The following is a 25,377-nucleotide window of genomic DNA, read 5'->3' on the forward strand; positions in this document are numbered from 1 at the left end:
GAATTAGATTCTCAGCATGGGAAACCAAATACTCAACCAAAAAAAAAAAAAAATGAAACGTTAATAGGCAAATCTAATTCAAATATGTACTCACTTATCTGGTACTGCAATAGATATCCAGTTAAGTTTCCATTCAGTTTCTTGGGTAGCCCCCAGGACAAAGTGGCAGTGTCTTTATCAACTTTGATGACTTTGAGAAAAGTTGGTTGTTCAGGTACTGGAAAACACAAAACCAACAATAGACACTCCAATTGGTAAATTTCTTTAAAAAATTATAGTTTTTTTCTTTTTATCAAATTGAGGAGCTAACTCATATGACATATGTACAACTTTACTACTACTAAGGGAGGAAATGTTTTGACCATTGGGATATTTGTTATTTTAAATTGTTATTTATAAACTAGATATTAATCCTGAACTGTCTCACCTCCTTCTGGTGTTTGAAATATAAAAGGCTCACTCTCTGGACCAGCCCCTTTGGAATTATAGGCTAAGACTGTTAAGTGAAATTCACTAAAGGCATCCAGAGAAGGAACCATTCCATAGTCTCTTTGTCCTGAAAATCTCAGAATGTTCACTTCTTTGGGATGTGTCCTTCCATCCAACAGGCTTTTTGTCTTCCACCAGTTTACCTGCAATGACAATAGGAACCCTTTAACATATCACCAACTCAATGGACATGAATGTGAAGGACAGAGAAGCCTGGAGTGCTGTAGTCCATGGGGTAGCAAAGAGTTGGACACGACTCAGGAACTGAAGAACAGCGTATCACCGGCGATAGCAGATTTCTCTTTAAGCTTCTGAAATCAGTCTTATTCACAGGAAATACATTAATTTAACAATTAGAAGAAGAAAAGCTATGATAAAAACCTGATATCCTTTCAGATGTCCGTGTACTCTTTCCTTTGGAATTGTTGACCAGGTAACTTTAACTAATGTGCTGTTTATAACATCCACCCCTTGGATCACTGGAGCTGCATCAGGATCTGTTGGGCACACAAGAAGGATTAGCTTTCAAATAATCCAAACACGATTATTAGGATCCTTTTCTAAAGGTGATCCTTCTTTTTTTTTTTTTTTTTTGAGAAAAGGAAAGCACTTTTCTCAAATCAGTTTCAAGTGGAATGAAGAGAGTTTCTCATTAAAGAAGAGTTTCAGTGCCCCAATATTAATAGGTTTCTAGAGAAGAGCAATGGCACCCCACTCCAGTACTCTTGCCTGTAAAATCCCATGGACGGAGGAGTCTGGTAGGCTGCAGTCCATGGGGTCGCTAAAAGTGGGACACGACTGAGTGACTTCCCTTTCACTTTTCACTTTCATGCACTGGAGAAGGAAATGGCAACCCACTCCAGTGTTCTTGCCTGGAGAATCCCAGACACGGGGCAGCCTGGCGGGCTGCCATCTATGGGGTCGCACAGAGTCGGACATGACTGAAGCAACTTAGCAGCAGGAGCAGAGAAGAGGAGGGCCTGTACCACACTGTACTGAGAAAAGCCCTTGTCCAGATGGATATGGTGTGAGCAAGATAACTGAAAACAGTGGACAATGAAATCCTCTGTGGGCATCTTGCCTTGGAAACATGTGAACCAGACTAATATAACTCAAATGATTTGGGAGTTTGGTGAATATGAATAACATTAATTGAGCATATTAGTGTTCAACAGTAATTGAGCATATTCTGTGTGTCATACACTGTTCTGAGAGCCTATCCTGGATTGGCTCACATAATCCTTAGAACAGTCCCATAAAATGGTATTATTATTATCCCCATTCTACAGGGGAGCCAACTACAGAGAAGTAGTTTGTGACCCCATGGGCTGTAGGAGCCTACTATGCTCCTCTGTCCATGGGATTTTCCAGGCAAGAGCACTGGAGTGGGTTGCCATTTCCTTCTCCAGAGGATCTTCCTGACCCAGGGATTGAACCCAGGTCTCCCACATTGTAGGCAGACGCTTTACCGTCTGAGCCACCAGGTAAGTCTTAGTGAGAACACAGGTAGCAGGTAAATAAGGAGCTAGTCATTTCACATTCCTGCCCTTTTTCTATTCTTGGATCAAAATATTACTTTGGATACTGTAAGAACAATGAGAATAATGCCTACTATTTAGTTGTTTGTAATGCAGTGTCTTTCCTTTTTCCAAACATTTATTTGCAGCAGTTCTTATGGTATAAATACCTAATAATAAAATTATGTCATTAGTACCTCAACATTCTGCGTGTAAGTGCTTCTATATGGAAATCTGGGTCTGTACCTTACCTTCCTTAGGAAGGCTCCAGCGCTGAGGCCAGGGGTGTGGCAGCAGGCAGCTGTTAGGAGGTCCTTGACAAGTAAGGGCACATATGATTGGACACCTAAGAGTCATGCTGCTGAGCTGTGTGCACTGATGGTTCCAGGTCTTTGATGTTCATTATGGAAGTAGTTTTTTTTGGCAAACTGAATAAAATTAAACCTTTCAATGTTCTTCCTCACCACCCCTCTGACAGCTCTCCCGTAGTCAGCTCTAAAGTAGAAACCATGTGTTCAATTTCTTTTTATCTCCCACTGTAAGTACAGCCTCTTTGCATGCACTACTTGCTTAAAAATGCTCCTCGACAGGGTGCAATCTACTTGAGAGAAGCTATTCTAGAAGTGGTGGGTGTCAGCTGCATCACTTACAGTCTTCTCCAGAATACAGAATCACTGACTGTGGCTCAGGGCCGGAGCCCAGGTGATTGATGGCTTGAACCTGGACATCGTACGGCGCATAGACAGCAGGTGTCATCACCCGCAGGGTGTGGTTAGTGACTGTCTCTTCCTCCCACTCCACCGGGGCTCCCTGTGGCTTCCAGGTCACTCTGTATTCCAGTCCAGGTCCATTCTGCTCCATAGCTTTCAAAGGCTAAAACAGAAGGTCGGCGTGATCACAGACATGCTGAGTCAGGGGATAGAGAAGCCACCCTAAGTGGTACAAGCAATGTGGCCAAAAAGCGATCATTTTTGGTGAGATCTTTAATCCCCCTCTTTGGTTTGGAAATGCTTGTGAAAAGTTTTGTCATTCTGTTCATTTAAGCTTGAGAGTTGCTCCTTCCCCTCCCCAAGTAGAAAGAATCCCACAATTTAGATGTCTGGATTATGCCCTTGTGGTTAATTCTAACTGTTCATATATGAAAGAACTTACTAAGAAATTCCATAGAAGGTTTTAGCTTTTCTTCACACTTTCTTCTATATTCTAATTTTTTCATTCCTAAAGAACCTCAGAAATGAAAAGGACATGGCTAAAAGTTCCCTAAGTATAGTGTTAGTCGCTCTTTGCAACCCCAGGGACTGTAGCCTGCCAGGCTCCTCTGTCCATGGAGTTCCCCAGGCAAGGAATACTGGAGTGGGTTGCCATTTCCTACTCCAGGATCCCTAAATATAAATGGGATTTTTTTCATGGCTTTTCAGTCAAAACTCTTTCCATCTGACTCCATCCATTATCCCCCATCTTCCTTCCAAGAGAAGAGAGAGAACAAGTAAATATTTTTGTATAATATGTCTTTATGTGCACTAGTACCCAGAAGATGTAGCTCCTTTTTATAATACAATAGTTCCCAGCTCCTTGCCCATTCTCTCTTTTATGAGAAAGCACTCCCCATCCTCCAGTTTAATTTTCTGTATAGAAATATTTACTGGAGGAATTTCTCGAATAGGAGATTGGTTATTTCCACTCTAGCTTTTAATTAAATAATACTTCAATTAAAAAACATTAATGTGATTTAAACCATCTGTTTAATATCACAAAAAATGGGAATATGCGTTTAAATGAATCAATTATATACAATACATAAAAATCTGATTTTAGACATAGATTTATAAGGGTCACTTATATAACTAATAATTTTGTCTGTATATTCAAGTGATTCAATAACCATACATAATGCTTTTATAGAATTTGCAATACTTCTTGACTCAGATTAATTTATAAGTACTTAATAGAGGGATTGGATGGAATAAAGTTGAAAGAACAGTAGTATATCAGCACAATAATTTCAAGTCTGGTGCTTATTCTAGGGTTAATAGTTAAATTCTCTAAGAGGAAAAAATATGAAATCAAAAGCTTTCTGAGATTTTCACAGTCACTGTTTATGTTTTGCCTTCAAACTTTTGTTTCAAGATATTTCCTACTCTCATATAGATAAACTTACCAGAGGCTGTCACATTGCCCAGGTAAGTCAGGCCACAAGCTTTTAGTTCCATTCTACAATCTGGAATTACAATTACCTTCAGTCCCAACTGACAATAAATATGTACAAATACTATTATTCAGTTTATGCATGTTTTGCTTCAAGAAAAATAGTTGCATTTGATAAAGCTCTCTGAAAAATTTTAAAACAAACTGTGCCACCCTAGGTAACACTGTTAAGGAAAAAACCTTACCTAAATCGCCAGCCTCCTTGGTGCCTAGACTCCCAAAGAAACTGCAGGAATACTTTGTATTTGGCTTTTAGACAGTGGACAACAAAACCTCAAATTCACAAATAGATCCCAAACAAAGATAACAAACCATAGTAACCAGGGGTGTGGGGTTGGGGGTGAGGGAAGATCACCAGCATTCCTTCCCCTCATGCAGCTGCTCATAAGAAAGGCATCTCTATAAAAGAGGCTCTTAATTTGATGTCTAGGCATCTCTAGATGGGGTCCGTGGATGCCCTTCAAAGGATCTGAAAATCCACAGAACTGCTAGTAAAACTTTCTATGTCTGATTTTGTAGAACAAAACTGTACTTCTATTGAATTTTCAGAGAGATCTATCAACAAAGCAAGGTTATACTGACTAGAAACTGGACAGATTTTTTTGTATTGCCTGCTGCTGCTAAGTCGCTTCAGTCATGTCCGACAGCCAACCAGGCTCCTCCGTCCCTGGGATTCCAGGCAAGAACACTTGAGTGGGTTGCCATTTCCTTCTCCAATGCGTGAAAGTGAAAAGTGAAAGTCAAGTCGCTCGGTCGTGTCCGACTCTTCTCGATCCCATGGACTGCAGCCCACCAGGCTCCTCCGCCCATGGGATTTTCCAGGCAAGAACACTGGAGTAGGGTGCCATTGCCTTCTCCATTTGTATTGCCTAAGTTCATTTTAAGGCTAGTGGTTTTCTGATTACAACTGTAGTAGAAATAATAAGTCCTACATCCTTTAGAGGGCTTAAACCACTTGGCTGTGATCATATAACCAGGTAATTGGAGAAGTTGCTGTTTCCCAAACATTAATGAAATGGGTTTTTGTTTGTTTTGATTTTCTGGAATCTGTGAGATTACATATTTGCTATTTTATTGAAGTTCAAATGTAACATAAATATATTTATACTTAAGAATAAAGTATAAACTCATCATTATCTTAGAAGATAATGTTAACTAAAAAGAGTAGTTTTATCATTAAGTTAAAATTCAATGTCACTTTTAAAAAAAAATGAGTCCTTAATATTTAATGTGCCAAATTTATAAAGATAATGTATATACAATAGAACATGAGTTAAATAAGATAACTGAAATCCATTTTTACTGTAAAATAAGGTTCACCTATCAATGAGTAAATGCACATTCACTAATAAGTTACAAATAAAAGTTTGTATATTATTTTTCTCCATTGAATGTTTCATAATGATATTACTTTATTTCTCCTGTATTTGCCTATTGTCTGTCCCTCCAACTAGATTATACACTCAGGAAAACAAAGACTATTTTTGACTGCCATATATAAACCAAGGACCTCATAATACTTTTATTCATAGTTAATGCTAAAAAGAAAACATAAACCAAAAGAGAATTAGGGACAACCAGTCTGTTCCTATTTAATCCTTTTGTGAAAGATCAATGTTTCTTCCTTTTTTTTTCAGACAAATTGCTCCTCTCTGATCATTATCTTGTAGATAGGAATTATTTGTAAGTCAATCTTTGGAGGGGATCTGGTAATCAATTTATACTGTGTGCTTGTCAACCTGGGGAAATAGCTGGCATTTAACTCCAGTTTACAAGATAATTCATGCAAAAGAATAACTGATGAGTAAATGTTCTTAAACTTCACTGGTTATGCTTATAGTTATTAGGCCTCTGACATTTCAAAATGACATGAAACACAATGGAATAAATTATGAAGGTAATTGTCAGCTTAGTTCCAAATCTCTATTTCCTTCCTCTGGTCAGTTAATTACTAAATTACATGTCATTTACTTTTCAAAGACAAACTGTAAACACTTTCATAGTTTAATCCCATTCTTCCAAGAAGAGAGCACTAGTAATTAGTCTTGTGTATCTTTGGGGGTGGGGACAGAGTGATTAATGAATAGGATGATCAGGAGGAAGGACTGCAGATCCCAGCTCTCTTTTCATTACTGACTCAGGGCATGCATCTGGGTAAGATCACAAAACTGGAGCCCCAGCTTCTCTGTACTGAATGTGATGCTGACAGCATGGAGCTACTATAGCCCTCCAAGAGGAGTCATGACAATTAATGAACTAATGTTAGTGGAAAATGGTGCACTTCTCGGAGGAAGTGACCTGATAATTATACACTATTATTGTCATCTAATCCAGTTATATCATCTATCTAATAGAAATTTTTATGGAACTTAAAAGACAATAGATACTCTAAAAGGATAAGATCCTAACATAATTTTAAATGTGGTAGTAGCTATTTGTGGCCATATATTCAAGAAAATAATACTATTCTTGCCTATATTTAACTTCTGTATATTGCCAATTATTTTTCAAATTTTAAGTTTGCAAAAAGCTTACTCTTACTGAAATGGGAATAAAGGGTTAGTTTTACATAAAAATATTGACTACATATTTTGTAGGTATGGGCAATGTTATCATATAAGACCAATCAATGATGAAGAAAAAAGGAAATCAAACTTTGTACCTTCTAAAATTCTTCCAAAAATCACATCTGGAATGAGTTGTGGAAATAAATTAATACATTCCAGCATACATTAAAAAATGCTTGTAAAATTCAGTGACTTCAATATCAGAAATCTGTTATTACTTAGACTTGCTAAATGGTAACCTACTTTCAAGTAAGGTAAAATACTTGTTCGTGAAACATGTCAAAATAGAGGAGAGAAAAAGTTACAGAAGAAATTTAGAAATGGCATTAAAAATAATTAAAGTCATCTGAGCAGATACAAACTTTTGTACAAAATTCAAAGAGGAAAGTCTATTTTAGTAACTTTTAACATTTTATATATATATATATATATATGTATATATATATAAAAGAGAAAATGAGTAGAGTTTGAAGTTCAAAGATATTCATGTGGAAATCCTACTTTTGTTGATTTCTAATTGTATGGTGATGGCCCAGTCTATCCATGGACTCGTTTCTATATCTAGGACACAGTATTAATGATGCTGTCTTGACAACATTGGTCTCAGAGTTTGATATGAGTACACAGAATGCCTAATAGTGCTTAGTAAGTGGTGACTGTTCCTTAGGGGTCATACTTTTGATATGCTTAATCTTTATTGGCCATGTACCAAAAGACAGTGAAAGATTATCAGTAGTTTTCTTTTTTTTTTTTTCAAATGGGAGAGGATTAAGAATATTGGTAATAACAATATTAGGAATCATAAATTTTGGGGAATGGATTGCAATGAAATCAGCCTGTAAAAACTTTCTTAAATTATCTACCACAGTTAAACTCTATTTTACAACATTCTAATCGTGATGACTTTTTAAAATATATAAATAAAATATATTTATAAAATATGTAAGTGGTTTTCTTCTGTTCTTAAAAGAGATTGTTCTATCATTATACTTAGCATGTGGACCTAAAAAAAGTAAAAAGAACACAACGGTAATAAGTAAAACATAAAGAATCCTCACCTCCCATTTGATAATCATTTCCTTGGGTTGAGAAGCTTGAACTCTTATGTTTTGTGGATTCTTGTCTGGAGCTGAAAAATTATAAATATGAAAATTACTTTTCCCCATTGTATTATCTACAAATATATCATCCCTCTGCCCATAAAAAACAGATTTTTACATAACTTTGATTATATTTACTTATATCTGACCCAGTTTGTAAAAAGATTCACAGCACTTTTATATAATTATTTTAGAATGTATATACTTCACATATTATATTTATACATATTATGAAATGATCACAATAGTTAACACATCTCACCTCACATAAAGCATCATATATATATATATAAAATATATATAAGGAGTAAAATCATATTCATGGAGTGATATACTTATTATTCATGAGAAATAGATTTACTTTACCTGTCTTAATTTTAAACCTGCTCTTAAAATTCTAAACACACTATTTAAATATACATTTTAGTTTTAAATCTGCTTTTTCTTTTAGAATTACTGTTAGAAATGTGATATGAATGTTTACCTCAACGTGAATAAAGTTAAAGGTCATATATTAATATCAACAGCTAAGTTTTAGGGGCATCAAATAGGAAACAGCAGGTAATGTCCCCATGAAATATATTTGGATGAATCTATTATATACTCCTTGGAAGGAAAGTTATGACCAACCTAGATAGCATATTCAAAAGCAGAGACATTACTCTGCCAACAAAAGTCCATCTAGTCAAGGCTATGGTTTTTCCAGTGGTCATGTATGGATGTGAGAGTTGGATTGTGAAGAAAGCTGAGCGCCAAAGAATTGATGCTTTTGAACTGTGGTGTTGAAGAAGACTCTTGAGAGTCCCTTGGACTGCAAGGAGATCCAACCAGTCCATTCTGAAGGAGATCAGCCCTGGGATTTCTTTGGAAGGAATGATGCTAAGGCTGAAACTCCAGTACTTTGGCCACCTCATGCAAAGAGTTGACTCACTGGAAAAGCCTCTGATGCTGGGAGGGATCGGGGGCCGGAGGAGAAGGGGATGACAGAGGATGAGATGGCTGGATGGCATCACTGACTCGATGGACGTGAGTTTGAGTGAACTCTGGGAGTTGCATGCTGCAATTCATGGGGTCGCAAAGAGTCAGACACAACTGAGCGACTGAACTGAACTGAACTGATTTTATAAGAAGGGTTAAGTATACAGTTTAGTGCCAAGATGAACTTATACTAAAATCATACAAGTACCTGATTATTATCTCTGCTTATATTGCCTCAATCCCCAAAGGGAATTATATCCTTGTATATTTATTTCAGACAGAGAGGGAACAAATACCATGCTATGACCACATTTTTAATCATTTCCAATTCAGTAATACAAATTTCAGCACTATCAATATTTTGCTTTATTGGTTTATAATATTATATAAGGCTCACATTTACAATATTATATTTTGAATTCTGTATATACTACAGCATGTTGGTTGTTGAGAATTTTTTTAAAGCATCTTGAGATTTTAGGTAGATATTAGATATCTATTTAGCTATTGAGATACAAAAAATACACTAAATGCATAAAAGGGCATTACATGCAGTAAAAATTGAATGCACTATCTATAACATATCAAGAGTTTTACTTCAGCAAGTTGAAATGAGGAGAAAAATAAAGAGAAAGTTGACTTTAATATACATTGAACTTTAGTTTACAACTTATTTATGGTATCTGATTTTAACATAATACTCAGCTATCAGAAATTGCTCAGAATAATGCTTGTTCATGTTCCTCAAACATTTATATACAACTTAGAAGACTGATGTCCTTTGACTATTTTCCATGTTGTTAGTTCTGTACTGGAGGAAATCTAAAATCCTACACCATGGCATCAATCCTTTTTTATTAAAGATGTTCAAGGATGCGGCAAACTAAAATATTTTGTTAGAAACTTGAGGTGTGAGCATCCATACCTGCTGGGGGTGTTTCATGATGGCCTGATGGGTGGCTAGGCTGGCTTCTCCCGACTTCATTCATGGCTATGACCCTGAACTGGTATCTCACATATGGAGCCAAAGACAGCACAACTGTTGTTTCCTTTCCTTGGACTCGAGTCAGTTCTTCCCACCTTCCAGGCTCCTCTTTGTTTCCTTCAAATTCTACAATATACTCTGGCAGTGGGAACACAAAAAAACACATTAGAAAAGACTGAGAATGTTTAAGTTATACTAAGGTTTATATATAATATTAAATGTTTTAAAGGATGTTTTATGGATAATCCACTCATGCACCAATGGCTTTAATATTAATTTTAACTCTGGAGAACACAGCTACCCCAAGTCTTCCCTACCGCTGATATTGCTGTTGTGGTCATCTCCAGCCTCCCACGTCAGTCGAACACTTCTGTTCTGTCTTTCCGACAAATGAAGGTTTTCTGGTGGATCCGGAACATCTGATTAATAATGAAAAATAAAGGTAAGGAGATGGCAGATCATTGGCTTGTCAATCCCATTTCCTCACTCAGGTACCCTGCAATCCCCTGCTTCCCCTACATGCCCCTGCCTCCACTCTGACCTGCCAAATCTCACCTGATCTTCTGGTTCTATTTCAAATGCAGGTTCATCCACCTCTGTTCCCAACTGTAAGTATTACCTCCCTTTACTGTGACTAATATAGCTCATACACTTATTTATATGGTTGGTTCATCTCTTATATGGGACTAAACAGATCTTCCAGAGTAGTAACCATACTTTATTCATCTTTACATGCCCAGTGCCTTGCACATAAATGTTTTGTGACTAAGTAAACAGTGTATTATCACTTAAATCATGCATGTAATTATCATATTAGAACCATAAACTTAGGTCCTATAAGTACAGGAAAATAAGAACATGAATTTAGGCTTTCTTTTCTACATGCTTTGGATTTTTCATTTACAACAATTAATTATCAGTATATCATACCTGGAGTTCTAAAGAAGAGTAGGAAAGGGATTTATATTGGAAGAAGATATTGAGCTGATAAATGTTGTGACAGAGATTAGAAACCTGAGTAGGCAATGACAAATTTTAAGTGTGTTAAAGTACATGGAAATTTCTGGTACTTTAAATATAAAAGGAACAATAAAAGGACACATTTTTTCAGAGGAGACAATCAAAGTCATATCTAATGACACCTTCTTAGGCGAGCTTTCTTCTCCAAGTGGGAAAAAACATCCATTATCCCTGTATTTAACAACTGTTGGGAATTTATACTGATAAACATTGTTTTCACTTCAGGAGACAGCAAGTTTATTTTTAAAATATGGTCCGTGACTATGTTCACACTGTAGAATCCTAAATGATAATTTACTGTAGGAGCCCTAAATAAGAATTTATTTCCTCCACAGGCTTGAGGATATTTGAACTCAGAGAATTTAAGCTTGTCTTCGACACTTACTAAGTCTACTATTTCTCAAATTTCTTGAAACAACCAGTGCAGCCTGTTTTGTATGACATTAAAATCTGCTCTTTCTGAGAATCACGTGGAACTACGATAGATGGACTGCAATTGAGACCTAAAAGAATGCTGCTCTTAAAGGATGCTTCTGGCAGGGCTTTTGAAAGTAACTTCTGATTGAAAAGGGTCAACCATATGCTTTAAAAAACTACTTTCCAGGAAAAAGAGTCTTTTAGAAACTATACATGGATTTGACATTTGTTGCTCTCAGTTATGGGGATATGCTTCTTAAAATCAGAGACTGACCTGAAAAAATAGGGTATAAACTCCAAGAAGTGGTAAGAGGATGCCCCCTATCTCATTAAACATTCATTATTTTATTTTCATTCTAAAAACATTTGGCAATTGCTTCATCAATAAATAGTACATATACTCATGCTATGCTATGCTAAGTCACTTCAGTCGTGTCTGACTCTGTGCGACCCCATAGATGGCAGCCCACCAGGCTCCCCCGTCCCTGGGATTCTCCAGGCAAGAACACTGGAGTGGGTTGCAATTTCCTTCTCCAATGCATGAAAGTGAAAAGTGAAAGTGAAGTCACTCAGTTGTGTCCGACTCTTAGCGACCCCATGGACTGCAGCCTAACAGGCTCCTCCATCCATGGGATTTTCCAAGCAAGAGTAATGGAGTGGGGTGCCATTGCTTTCTTCGCATATACTCATAGTCACTATTTAAAATTATCAAACTTTTAATAGTTCTAGAAGATGGCAGCCTAATTACAAGACTGACATATCAAATTTCACAAGAAAATTTACGTGGCATGTATCAGGTGGTAGGGAAGGCAGTCTCCTTGCCATTGCTCAAAATACTTGAGGGCAAAGCCCGTGGATCCTGACATTGACATTTAAAATTATACCTGGGACAAACTCCAGTCTACCTGAATTTTAACCATTTTATCTGGTGAATCACTTACTGGAATGATTACTAACGACTGAACCTTTCTACTTTTAGTTCCCTGAAGTAGCTGAAATACATCTCCTAAAAAGGTTTCTTTTGAACCAAGTCCATACCACCTATCATCTGATAGATAAAACTGAACATTTTGGAGTATTTTTAAGTGGTCATTAGTTTCACTTGAAATATGGTGGTCATTTATCTCACTTGAAATACAGTGGTCATTGGCTTCACTAGTAAAGATCCAGCCTCTTTACTCATTTTCCACCAGCCTACCTCAAGAGGGACTGAATTCTTACCCAGGGGAGGCAACCTCCCTGTGAATCCCAGTGACCAGAGTGCTAAGGATACAAATGCCCGTTAATAGTAAGGATTTATCTAGATACATGGTCAAGGCATTTAAGATACTTCCCTGGTGGCTTAAGACACTAAAAAACCTGCCTGCAATTCAGGAGATGTGAGTTTGATCCCTGGGTCGGTAAGATCCCCTGGAGAACAGAATGGCAACCCACTCCAGTATTCTTGCCTGGAGAATTCCATGGACAGAGGATCCTGGCGGGCTACGGTCTATGGGGTCGCGAAGAGTTGGACATGACTGAGTGATTAACACTTTCTCTCACCAAACCACTTTTAAGGACTGTCAGCAAGCTAAAGAAAAACTAAGTGCTACTCACTGAAATACAGTAATAATAGAAAGCTAAAAATGTCTTTGTCAGGCTCCCAGCAAAAAGTAAACAGTTCACACAAGGTGATTCAATGAGTTTATAATAAAGACTCACAAGATATGAGCAATATATCTGGGGTGAGGCGCGGGAAGTTACTAGAATTCCGTCAGGGAGAGCTGTGTGGACAAAGCCTCTCTGAGAGCATAGATGACTATGGCAGAGGCACACAGCCAGCCTGCAGGGAGGCAGCATCCGGAGAACACACCCTCCACCCACCACCTCTCCTGCCATGGCTCCCCACTGGCCAAAGCAAACGAAACCTTGAGGGTAAGCGGCTTATCGATGCCCACCGTTTTCCAGATTCAGAGAGCAGGTGAGACTGAATCCGGAAGGGAAACTAGGAGAGCTATCCAGCAGTCTACAAGCTGTAAACATGGATGACTGCAAGCATAATTGCATTGATTATGCCAAAGGGGCATGCACATTGCTTTCTAATTAGAATTATTATTTTTAAAAAAAGCCAGAAGACTTTCTCTGCATAAGAGCCCTTCAAGTCCCTCCCTCTCCTTCCAAATGGGGCCCTGGGAATTGAGCTCGGTCCGGCCTCTAGTTTAGATCAGGACCACTGTTTAATCACCACCGGACCCCACCCTCACCTCTCCACACTAGCCCATTTCTAGCCCTCAGCCACATTTCTCTGTGTACAGCTTAAGGGTCCTGGGAACTCAAGTGTACTTCAGTTTTCTTTCCGCTGATAGCATCACCTACCTCCCACTGCTTCTGGCAACATTACCCAAGCAGAAAAAAGAAATTAAGCATTAATTAACTTCTTTAGAATAAGAAGAGGTAAAACCATTTGAAAGTAGGGTAACTAATTGAAAAATTTAAACTAACAAACATGCACAGGCTTAAATAATCATTGGCTTAATTGCCAAGAACAGTGGAATTTAATCAGTAATAGAGGAAAAAAAGGACAAAGATTTCTCCACTAGTTAGTGCACTTACCAAGGACAGTTACTTGAGTCATATCAGCAATGCTATCCAGAGCAGTGTGAGCAGAACATGAGTATATACCTTCATCTTCCATGGTGACATTAGATATCGTCAGATTAGCTCCATCAATAATTACCCTACCAGGAAAAAAGTGAGGCTGTGGTGAGGATGAAAATAATAGAAACAAAAGAAATGTACTCCTGTCAAAAATAAATATTCCCCATGGACAATATTTCAAGGAAGAATTCTTTGTCTAAAAGCCTGTCACATAATGCATTTTATTGGAGAATTCAATAGTTGAAAACTGGGGATAAAACATTATTAAAATGCACAAAAACATTATTAAAACGCACAAGTCATGAAAGGGATCAAGTCTATTTGTTTTTAATTTATGAAATCCAACCATCTGTGATTCATGGGTCAGTGATGAAACTGTCTTGCCTGGTATGTCTAAAGACTGTACAATAATTAGGATACATTTGAATAATTCTTAATACACGTTTGGGAAACCACCTACACAGGATCAACTAGGGTGCTTCTTACAAAGACGGATTCCTGAATCACACCTCAGTTCTACAGAGCCAGGATATCTCAGTTGAAGTGCGGTAATCTGTCTTTGACAACCTTCTATTTTCTCCATCCTTCCAACCTCCCACATAGAATGTGCATTAAGATCTGATACAAATTAAACTGTGACTCATTTGAACACTAGATGGCAGAGTAGGACTTCTTTTTGGAAATTATTTGATGCTTTATTATTTGCCAATATTTAATTGAGTTTACATGATTTTTTACATAAATTATACCTTTTATTCTATGCCTATATATTATTAGCCTAATTATTCAAGTGATTTTTTAAAAAATAAAGTTCCATTAAATTTGAGATATGTTCATAGCAGTTTGTTATTTGATTGAAATAAACAATGTCTTCCTTGTGGAGAAGGAGAGAAAATCTTACATCATTTTTTTTTTTAAATATAAAACATACAAACTGTTAAAAATTCTGAGTTAAAAGAAGCCACCTAAAAGTGTAGTAAAGTTAAATATGGTTCTTCCCTTTGATGATAGACAAAGTCAGCCCCTTAGCTTTATGCCAATAACTGAACAATTTGCCAGTTGATACTACCTGTTATTGCTAGTCAAGAAACTCACTATAATTCTAATGAAGAAGCTTTGACATAAATCAGTTTCTCAGTTCATGTTAGCTATGTGTCCATTTGGTACAAGTATCAGAATATTACATACACTTATCAAGATTGCCTGGAGAAATATCAATAACTTCAGATATGCAGATGACACCACCCTTATGGCAGAAAGTGAGGAGGAACTAAAAAGCCTCTTGATGAAAGTGAAAGAGGAGAGTGAAAAAGTTGGCTTAAAACTCAACATTCAGAAAACGAAGATCATGGCATCTGGTCCCATCACTTCATGGGAAATAGATGGGGAAACAGTGGAAACAGTGTCAGACTTTATTTTTATGGGCTCCAAAATCACTACAGATGGTGACTGCAGCCATGAAATTAAAAGACGCTTACTCCTTGGAAGGAAAGTTACGACCAACCTAGAGAGTATATTCAAAAGCAGAGACATTACTTTGCCAACAAAGGTCCGTCTAGTCAAGGCTATGGTTTTTCCTGTGGTCATGTATGGATGTGAGAGTTGGACTGTGAAGAAAGCTGAGCGCCGAAGAATTGATGCTTTTGAACTGTGGTGTTGGAGAAGCCTCTTGAGAGTCTCTTGGGCTGCAAGGAGATCCAACCAGTCCATTCTGAAAGAGATCAGCCCGGGATTTCTTTGGAGGGAATGATGCTGAAGCTGAAACTCCAGTACTTTGGCCACCTCATGCAAAGAGTTGACTCATTGGAAAAGATTCTGATGCTGGGAGGGATTGGGGGCAGGAGAAGGGAACGACAGAGGATGAGATGGCTGGATGGCATCACTGACTTGATGGATGTGAGTTTGAGTGAACTCTGGGAGCTGGTCATGGACAGGGAGGCCTGGCGTGCTGTGATTCATGGGGTCGCGAAGAGTCGGACACGACTGAGCGACTCAACTGAACAACCTTGAAAAGTTTACCTGCTTAGATGAAGAAATATTTAAAGACCTCTTCAGGAGGGCTGTTTGAGCCCTGCACATCCACGAAGGCCCAGAGAAGCTGAAATATAGCCTATGATCTTCTTGCCAGGATTTATCCCCTGGTGCACGGCTGCTTCAGGCCAGAAAGGAAGGGCAACTTTTCTGTAATGCTCTGTGTTTTAAGAACTCAGAAATGTGCCTCTTTTTAATCAAGGTAGAATGATCCACTGCTTCTTGAAATGTGGTACCTATGATGTACCAAGGGAAGTTATTAAAATTCCATGCATTGGCCTCAGTCCAGGTTCTGAATCAGAACTAGGAACAGGGCAAGGGCCCCTGCATTTGAAAAAGGTAACTAGGCATTTCTCGCTCACATCAAAATTTGACTATTTGTGTTAGCAAGGATGCACTCTGCTGTGCAGAAATAAATAGCTCCAATTTCTCAGTGCGTAAGAACACAACCCTTTAGGTCTCTCTTATATTATGTTTCCATCAGAGGTCAACTGTATTCTACTTGAAGAAGTCCTTGCATTACATTTGTTAAGCATATTATACATTTAAAATATGGATTCTACTCTACTTATAGAACCTGCTCTCTGGTTGCATCTTCATCTCTGTCCCTCCTAGTCTTTCCCCCCGTTTTTACCTGTTTAATTATCTTCCTTGAGAACCCTGCCATCACCTGCCAAGTCTCACCTCCCTCATCTGAAACATCTAGCTTGCTAGGCCCCAACCCATGTTAACCTCCACTGTTTTCTTGCTCCATTCTGTCTGTGTAATAGCCAAACTTCACTCCAGAAAACATGAAAACATGGTTCTCTCTTTGGGGACCTATGTTTGAGGCTCCAACTATGACTGTGTAATCCTGAACAAAACTTGGAGCCTAATTCATGTTATCCAGGAAATGGGTATAACAATATTTTATTTCTCTTCAGGAGAAGTAAATGAGGGAAAAACACACAAAATGATTGGTGTACAGAGCCTGGCTTAGTACCTGCTCAGAGAGTGTTACTAATAATATTCATCAAATTGATTCAATTCATTGTTGGTTCATAACTCATCACATTTCTTAATGTCCCCAACTCCCCTTCCTTCTGCCTTTGTGCTTGAACAAACTACCTTAGTTCTTCATTTCTTAGGAAGGGGCCATTCTATCCTTATAATTGCCGCCTAATTTAATGCCTTATAGCTCTGGATCCGTATCTTCCACCCCTGAGTTCTACCCCATTCATTTACTGTGATTTTTGAGGGGGAAAAGCACCCTTTCCATGATGCCAAGATAAAGCCTTCCCACTTGTGCTCCTGACACCTGTTCCCTCTCCTCCTCCTGTTCACAGACATATAGACACATCCCAAACCCCACTGTGATCTCCCCTGCAGGACAGTCCTTCACTCTGTCGTCATAGTAGTCCGCATTACATTTGTTAAGCACAGTCGAAATTTTACAAATGGTTTGATGTCATTTTCCATTTCATTTTTCGATGTTAACAACATTGTATTGTCTAGAGCCTCCTGCAGGATAGAAATCCACAGAAAATCCCTTGAGATCATTCCAGCCTTCGTAACAGGTTTGCTGTGAGGATAATCAAGAGAAAGCAAGGATGAGAGGCACTAAAATAACATAAGGCATCCGGCAGGTATAAAGGCCCAGGGTGGCAGTTTTCAACACTCATAACATCCCTGTAGGTGACAGGAGACAGGAAGGAAGAGAAGCACGTATTTTCACTTCTTTTTTCCCCCTCTATGCGCCTTTGGATCAGAAATTTAACCACTTTCTAGGTAAAAAGCTCTGGCTTCCAGCCTAGTGACGAAAAGGCACCCCAGCAGAAGGTAAGACAGAGGAGCCTACTAATGGTTCTACAGAAATTTAGCGGACACCTGTGAACTCAACTTCCTGCTAAAATTTAACGCCTGCTCCTGGCTCCAGTCAAGACTAGCCATCAACAGTCACTCCCAGCCCTTCCCACCCCAGATATCCCTTCTATGTTAAGGTTATTGCCCTTCCCCCTACTCATATTTAAATAAAACTAGAATATCTGCATTACTTAGGTGACCAGATAGCCAGAGCCAGCATCCTGTAGAAGCTGTAAAACTGAGTCATAGAAAGAGGCTCTTTCGAATGTCTGGATTCAGGGCCTAAATATGCAGTAACATCACCAAAAAGCCGTCAGTCTGATTTCCTTCTCAGCTATAACCCAGAGATTATATGGAGGATCCCAGATAACTAGTAGTGAAAACAGAGGGGGAATCTGAGGATATCTGAGCAGCTGATGAATCGACTGACACCTAACCAAAGGCTGAAGATCTCTGCTGCAATGTGTAGCCTTTAAGGTATCATTGCTATTCTCCTTTTATTCCCCTGACAACTGGTTGCGGTACGTATGCTGTCTTTCCACAAACATTACATTTACAGAAGAGATGCGATAGAATAAATTAAGTACCTAGGCTAAGGCCAATCAATACCTTTAGAGAGAGGTGGCACACACACTCACAAATACTAAAGGAGAGCAACCAGGTAACAGGAGACAAGAGTACTGGAGAAATGAGTAGAATGAATCATCACAGCTAAATTGGACTGAGCAGTGAGTATATTCTAGTACTTGGTGCTAATGCACAACAATCCTATGATGAACTCACCCTGAAAAACTTTTTTGAACTAAACTATGTTATAGAATATAAAACTAAGGCACAGAAAAGTTAGGCAACCCGGAGAAAAGCATAATTCCAAAAGATATTCCATGAACCCCAATGTTCACTGCAGCACTATTTACAACAGCTAGGACACGGAAGCAAGCTTAATGTTCACCGACAGAGGAATGGATGCAGAAAATGTGCCACATGTTCACAGTGGAATAAACTCAGCCATAAACAGGAATGAAACAGTGCTATTTGCAGAGATGTGGATGAACCTAGAGACTCTCATACAGAGTAAAGTAAGTCAGAAATACTAACACATGTATGTGGAATATAGAAAAAATTGGTATAGATGAACCTATTTGCAAAGCAGAAATAGAGACAGGTGTAGAGAACAAATGTATGCATACAAAGGTGGCATGGTGGTGGGATGAACTGGGGAATTGGGGCCGATGTGTATACAGTACTATGTGTAAAACAGATAACTAATGAGAACCTGCTGTACAGCACCGGGAACTCTACTTACTGCTCTGTGGTGACCTAGTGGGAAGGAAATAAAAAATAAAAATGGGATATATGTAATTGGATGGCTGATTTGCTTTGCTGTATAGCAGAAAATAACACTGTAGAAATTTTACTTCAATAAAAATTTTAAAAATACAGAAAAAGTTAGGCACTTTGTCTAAGTTCACAAACCCAGTAAGTGACAATGCTGAGATTCCAAGCCAGGCCTCTGGGCTCCAGAGCCCATGCTCTTAATAATGACATTGCCACCACCTTGTGTAGAAAAGCAAGTCTTGTCTAAGGATCTTCAGATTTAGACATTCAGAATGATGGATAACAAAATAAGCCTACAGGTGAGACTTGGATCAAACATGGTCACTGTTTAATACCTAACTCAGCAACAATGCAAAAGAAAGGAGAATTGTCCTCTGCTTTCAAAAGACAGCATATGTATTCAGTAAATAATATTTTCTTTGATGTACTTAATAATGTTTAGAACTAGTCAGCATCTATTCATACATTAGTCTATATTCTCTTCTCTATTTTTATGTATTCTCTACAAAGAAACTGGATGGCTCAAAAATGTACTTGTCCATACTTAACTAAGGGGAAGGGTTCAAGATATGATTTAGGTTCTGCCCATGAGATAGACTCCTGTGAGACTGGGAGGGAGAAAGGAAAGGACACCAGCTCCTCCTCTGGGGCCGTGTGAGCCACTCAGTTGTGTCCGACTCTTTTCGACCCCATGGATTGCAGTCCATCAGACTCCTCTGGCCATGGGATTCTCCAGGCAAGAATACTGGAGTGGGTTGCCATTCCCTTCTCAGGGGAATCTTCCTGACCCAGGGATCGGACCTAGGGATCGAACCCAGGTCTCCTGCATCGCAGGCAGATTCTTTGCTGTCTGAGCTACCAGGGCCCTGTGAGCAGACAGAGACTCTGGCACATGTCAGAACTGTCGGTGTTGGAGTCACCAGGAGCACCAATGGGCTGAGGGGGCAGTGAAGGCAGCAGCAGTATCAGCCATGTGAACTGCAGCTGCAGGACCACACCGCTGAGAACCAAAAGCTCAGGAAGCAGCGCCCTTAGGCCTAACTCCTCCAGTCTTGCCATGGCTTGGTGAGCACCCAAGCCTGTGCACAAGTATTCCTCAAATAACAGGAATACTTGTTTCCTGCCCTTACAGAATGGTACACATTATATGAAAGTGAAGTCGCTCAGTCATGTGCAACTCCTTGCAACCCCATGGACTGTAGCCTATCAGGCTCCTCCGTCCATGAAATTTTCCAGGCAAGAACACTGGAGTGGGTTGCCATTTCCTTCTCCAGGAGATCTTCCCAACCCAGAGATTGAACCCGGGTCTCCCACATTGTAGACAGACGCTTTACTGTCTGAGCCACCAGGGAATCTCTTATATGAAAAATAGCTAGTAAAAATGAAAAGACCAATGATTGAGGGCAAAGTGAAAGAAGTACATTATATGACCTTTTAAATATTGCCTTAAAGACTGAAATGTAGTATTATATCAATGCAGTGTAAATACTTTTACCACTATTTTTCTTATAAACGCAAGGTTTAATCCCAAGCCAATATCATGAGATACAGTAATGGTTTACCTACCTGCCATCCTCGGTGCCGTTAATCTCAAAGGCTTCTCCATCTTTACTCCAGGACAACTTCAAACTGTATTTCAGATGTGAGTCACATTGGCTCTCACAGTGTAATTCCAGTGTATGTGATTTGGGGACCCGAGGATTCTTGGGAGAAACTCTAAGGCTTGTAGCATCTGTTTTTATAAAACAAAGATACCAGTCAGAAGTACAGAACAGCTTACTTTATTGTCAAAGTGAAAGTAAAAGTCACTCACAGTTGTGTCTGACTCTTTGCGACCCCATGGACTATACAGTCCATGGAATTCTCCAGGCCAGTATACTGGAGTGGGTAGCCTTTCCCTTCTCCAGGGGGATCTTCCCAACCCAGGGATCGAACCCAGGTCTCCCGCATTGTAGGCAGATTCTTCACCAGGTGAGCCACAAGGGAAGCCCAAGAAAACTGGAGTGGGTAGCCTCTCCCTTCTCCAGGGATCTTCCTGACCCGGGAATTGAATACAGGGTCTCCTGTATTGCAGGGGGATTCTTTACCAACTGAACTCTCAGTGAACACTTAAGTTATCAACAAGTTGGCAGCCGTGGGATTATTGTCAAGTGCCTGTCATTTAATCAACCAAAATGGTCAACAATTATTGTCAAATCTTCAAGCACTATTTATCACACTGTCATTTCTTAACATCACATGTCATTAATAATTTTGTTCCATCCCGGCCAGGGCACCTCAGTGGAAGTATTAATTAATAGCACTATCCCTTTCTACTTCCTAGACAAAGGGAATAAGAAGAAAGCAAAGAAGCAAATGCATCTAGATGTTGAAAATAATATAAATTCTCCTTCTAGTGCTCTGGATATGTGATAAAAATACTATAAATAAAAGAAGAAAATCAAATAATTTCCTATTATCATGCTTATTATTAGCTCAAACCTGAGGTTAAATGGTGTAGCCTATGCACAGATGAACTAATTACATGAAGGTGTGGAATGTGAACATAAGCCCCATGAAGGCAGAGGCTGTGTCTACTTTGTTACTACATTCAAGTGTTCACAGAACCCAGAAGGGAGCCTGTATACAGTAGGTACTCAATATGTATTTGTGCATGAGTTACAGTGAGTCACATTTTGAAAATAAATTAGTAATATCAATACTATAAAGCTCAAACATGGGTACCATGGCTATATTGAAAAATGTTTTATTATAATTGTTTCAAACATATAATCCTTACTTGTGAGGACCATAATAAGACAGATATATTTTACCAGAATGTGGTACTTGCTAAGCTTCTCAGAAGCTGACTTCCAATTTCACTATCATGCCCTAGTATTTGCTATCTATATGTTACTCAAAAAGCTGATTAAAATCATTATTAGAGAAATACAATTCAAAATCACAATGGGGTATCATCTCATGCCGGTCAGGATGGCCACCATCAAAAAGTCTACAAACCATAAATGCTGGGTAGGGTGTGGAGAAAAGGGAACCCTCTTACACTGTAGGTGGGAATGCAAACTGGTACAGCCACTATGGAGAACAGTGTGGAGATTCCTTTAAAAAAGGGAAATTGAACTGACATATGATCCAGCAATCCAATGCTGGGCATACACACCAAGGAAACCAGAATTGAAAGAGACACATGTACCCCAATGTTCACTGCAGCACCATTTACAATAGCTAGGACATGGAAGCAACCTAGATGTCCATTGGCAGACGAATGGATAACGAAGCTATACATATACACAATGGAATCTTATAATGAGGTGGATGAAACTGGAGTCTATTATACAGAGTGAAGTAAGTCAGAAAGAGAAACAATATAGTATATTAACACATATATATGGAATTTACAAAGATGGTAACATGAGAGGCATCAAAAGAGACAAAGATGTGAAGAACAGACTTTTGGACTGTGTGGGAGAAGATGAAGGTGGGATGAATAGAGAATAGGAGAAAAAAAAAAAAACCCTCATGCTTTTAATCACTCTGCTGTATAGCCTCTTAATCAACTCCATTCCTGACATTCTTTTTTCATTTGTAACAATTACGCCCTTAATGTGGTGTATTACACTGACTGACTTGCTTATATTGAAGAATCGTGTGTCCCTGGGATAAAGCCCACTTTATCATGATGCTTTTAAATTGTTGTTGGGTTAAAAAAAATATGCCCTTAACTCTCATGGATATGGTTCCTATATACCTCTTACATATACAATGGACGTTAGAGCAGATCAAAAGTTTCTGAACTTGGCCTTCTCTCTGGCCACTAGCAGTTTCAAGGTCCACTTTGGGCCAAGCACTGTGTTGGGCAGTAGGGAGGTCAAGGTTTATTTGGATTCCAGACTTCACTCTCATTACCTTTCACCTGGCAGGGCTGCTCAACTTTGATTCATGTTGGTTTTATAATGCATAAAGGGCTTCCCAGGTTCAGTGGTAAAGAATCTGCCTGCAATGCAGGAGATGCAGGTTTGATCCGTCAGTTGGGAAGATCTCCTAGAGGAGGAAACGGTTACCCACTCCGTACCCTTGCTTGGGAAATCCCATGGACAGAGGACCTGGGCAGGCTACAGTCCATGGGACTGCCAAAGAATTGGACACAACTTAGTGACTAAACAACAACAACAAATAGAGTATAAAAAGAATCTTCATTGACATTATCAGAGTATTTTAAAAATTACATGTATCATTTGAAAATGCAGAGAGACACCCAATATAAGTTGACATCACAGAATATTAATGTTTCTTAAAAATATAGTCCATGGGGTTGGCAGGTTGGGTAATTTTGGGTACAGAAAAAAAAATACAAGGAAAGAATAAAAGAATATAAGATACGGATGGACCGAGAGTGTCATACTAAGTGAAACCAGTCAGACAGAGAAGAAGTATCATGTGACACCCCTTATATGTGGAATCTAAAAACAAATGACACAAAGGAACTTACAAAACAGAAACAGATTCACAGACTTAGAGAATGAGTCTATGGCTGCCGGCGGGAAGGATGGGGGCATAGTTATGGAATTTGGGGTGGACATGTACACACTGCTATATTTAAAATGGGTAATCAACAAGGACCGACTGTATAGCACAGGGAACTCTGCTCAATGTTATATGGCAGTCTAGATGGGAGGGAATTTGGAGGAGAATGGATGCATGTATATGTATGGCTTACTCCCTCCACTATTCATCTGAAATTATAACAACATTGTTTGTTAATTCGCTATAATAAATAGAAAACAAAATACAAAATGAAAAGGTAAGAAAATATAAGACAGCAAAGAAGCAAAGACAGAATAACAGAAGGAAAGGAGTGTGCGTGTGTGAGAGAGAGAAAAATGCTAAGGTAACACTTAACACAGATGATTACACAAATATGCACCCTGTCACCTAAGTAGAGGTAGTAGCTGGTCATGACAGTGAGCTGCCACAAGAAACACAAGCCCTCCCTACATTTACTATACACACGTATGTGCGAGCTCAGTCGTGTCTGACTGTTTGTGACCCCATGGATTGTAGCCTGCCAGGTTCCTCTGTCCATGGAATTCTCCAGCCAAGAATACTGTAGTGGTTTGCCATTTCCACCTCCAGGGGATCTTCCCAACTCAGGGATCAAACCCACGTCTCCTGTGTCTCCTCCACTGGCAGGCAGATTCTTTACCATTGAGCCACTGTTCTCTGTGTTTTCCTGAAAAGGGTTCTCTGAGCAATTTTAAAATCAAAATGTTGATGATGCCTGTGGGTCTGGGTTTCAATTAGCCTGAGTCTAGGTGCAGAGATGCTCCTCTTTGGGACACTGATATATTTTGGCACATACTTAACTTTTGTGAGCACTTAGAAATAAAATAGGGCTGCTTGGACAAGAGAAAAAACACAAAGCTTTTATGATTTAAAAACAGGACGAAAACCTTTGCCATTCTGTCATGCCCTGCTGCTGCTGCTAAGTCGCTTCAGTCGTGTCCGACTCTGTGTGACCCCATAGATGGCAGCCCACCAGGGTCCCCAGTCCCTGGGATTCTCCAGGCAAGAACACTGGAGTGGGTTGCCATTTCCTTCTCCAATGCATGAAAGTGAAAAGTGCAAGTGAAGTCGCTCAGTCATGTCCAACTCTCAGTGACCCCATGGACCACAGCCTACCAGGCTCCCCTGTCCATGGGATTTTCCAGGCAAGAGTACTGGAGTGGGGTGCCATTGCCTTCTCCTGTCATGCCCTAGTCTTTACAAAATGGATCCCTTATGAATTTATTTGTGAAATTTTTAGTTCTAAGAGTTGAATACTGATGACATTTCATTGAGTTGGTTATTGAAAAAAACAGTTACAGAAATATACCAAAATAGGGGATTTTAAAGTGTTGCTGGTCATCCATCACCAAGAACACCTAGCTCTCTCTTATAATTGTATAAAGCTATGGACACATCACTGACATAGCCTCTAATTCTTGTGATGGTCTTTTAGATGAAATCTGATCTAGGGAAAATGGAAAACTGAAGCCACGTGACAGTTTATGCAAAGTAAAATCAAAATAAAATTACTTCTGATATCCAGATTGGCTGTGACTGCTGTTTTTCCTTTAGCATTTTCTACCCAACAAGAGTAGGAACCAGCATCTTCTTCTGTGGTCTCAGTGATCTGTAATGTGCCATTCTCATGGACATGATACCTTCTGCCGTCGAGAGGTTTTGCTTCTTCCACTTTCTGCCTATGGACA

The 25,377-nt window shown here is 39.0% G+C and overlaps 1 protein-coding gene across 6 annotated transcripts in view; it reads right to left on the reverse strand.

The window, feature by feature from the left end:
* The window catches only part of CHL1 (cell adhesion molecule L1 like), a 225,934-nt gene that overhangs the window by 18,566 nt on the left and 181,991 nt on the right, over nt 1–25,377 (reverse strand). For all 6 annotated transcript variants that reach the window (XM_061396388.1, XM_061396384.1, XM_061396389.1 and 3 more), the window contains 10 exons: nt 25,202–25,368; nt 20,693–20,858; nt 13,871–13,995; nt 10,159–10,260; nt 9,782–9,979; nt 7,837–7,907; nt 2,657–2,879; nt 871–986; nt 428–632; nt 95–217 (listed from right to left, as the gene is read on the reverse strand). In XM_061396388.1, coding sequence (XP_061252372.1) covers nt 95–217; nt 428–632; nt 871–986; nt 2,657–2,879; nt 7,837–7,907; nt 9,782–9,979; nt 10,159–10,260; nt 13,871–13,995; nt 20,693–20,858; nt 25,202–25,368 — 1,496 coding nt within the window. The remainder of the gene's footprint in view (nt 1–94; nt 218–427; nt 633–870; nt 987–2,656; nt 2,880–7,836; nt 7,908–9,781; nt 9,980–10,158; nt 10,261–13,870; nt 13,996–20,692; nt 20,859–25,201; nt 25,369–25,377) is intronic.

The sequence above is a fragment of the Bos javanicus genome, chromosome 22 (assembly GCF_032452875.1).
Source record: "Bos javanicus breed banteng chromosome 22, ARS-OSU_banteng_1.0, whole genome shotgun sequence".
Lineage (NCBI taxonomy): Eukaryota > Metazoa > Chordata > Mammalia > Artiodactyla > Bovidae > Bos > Bos javanicus.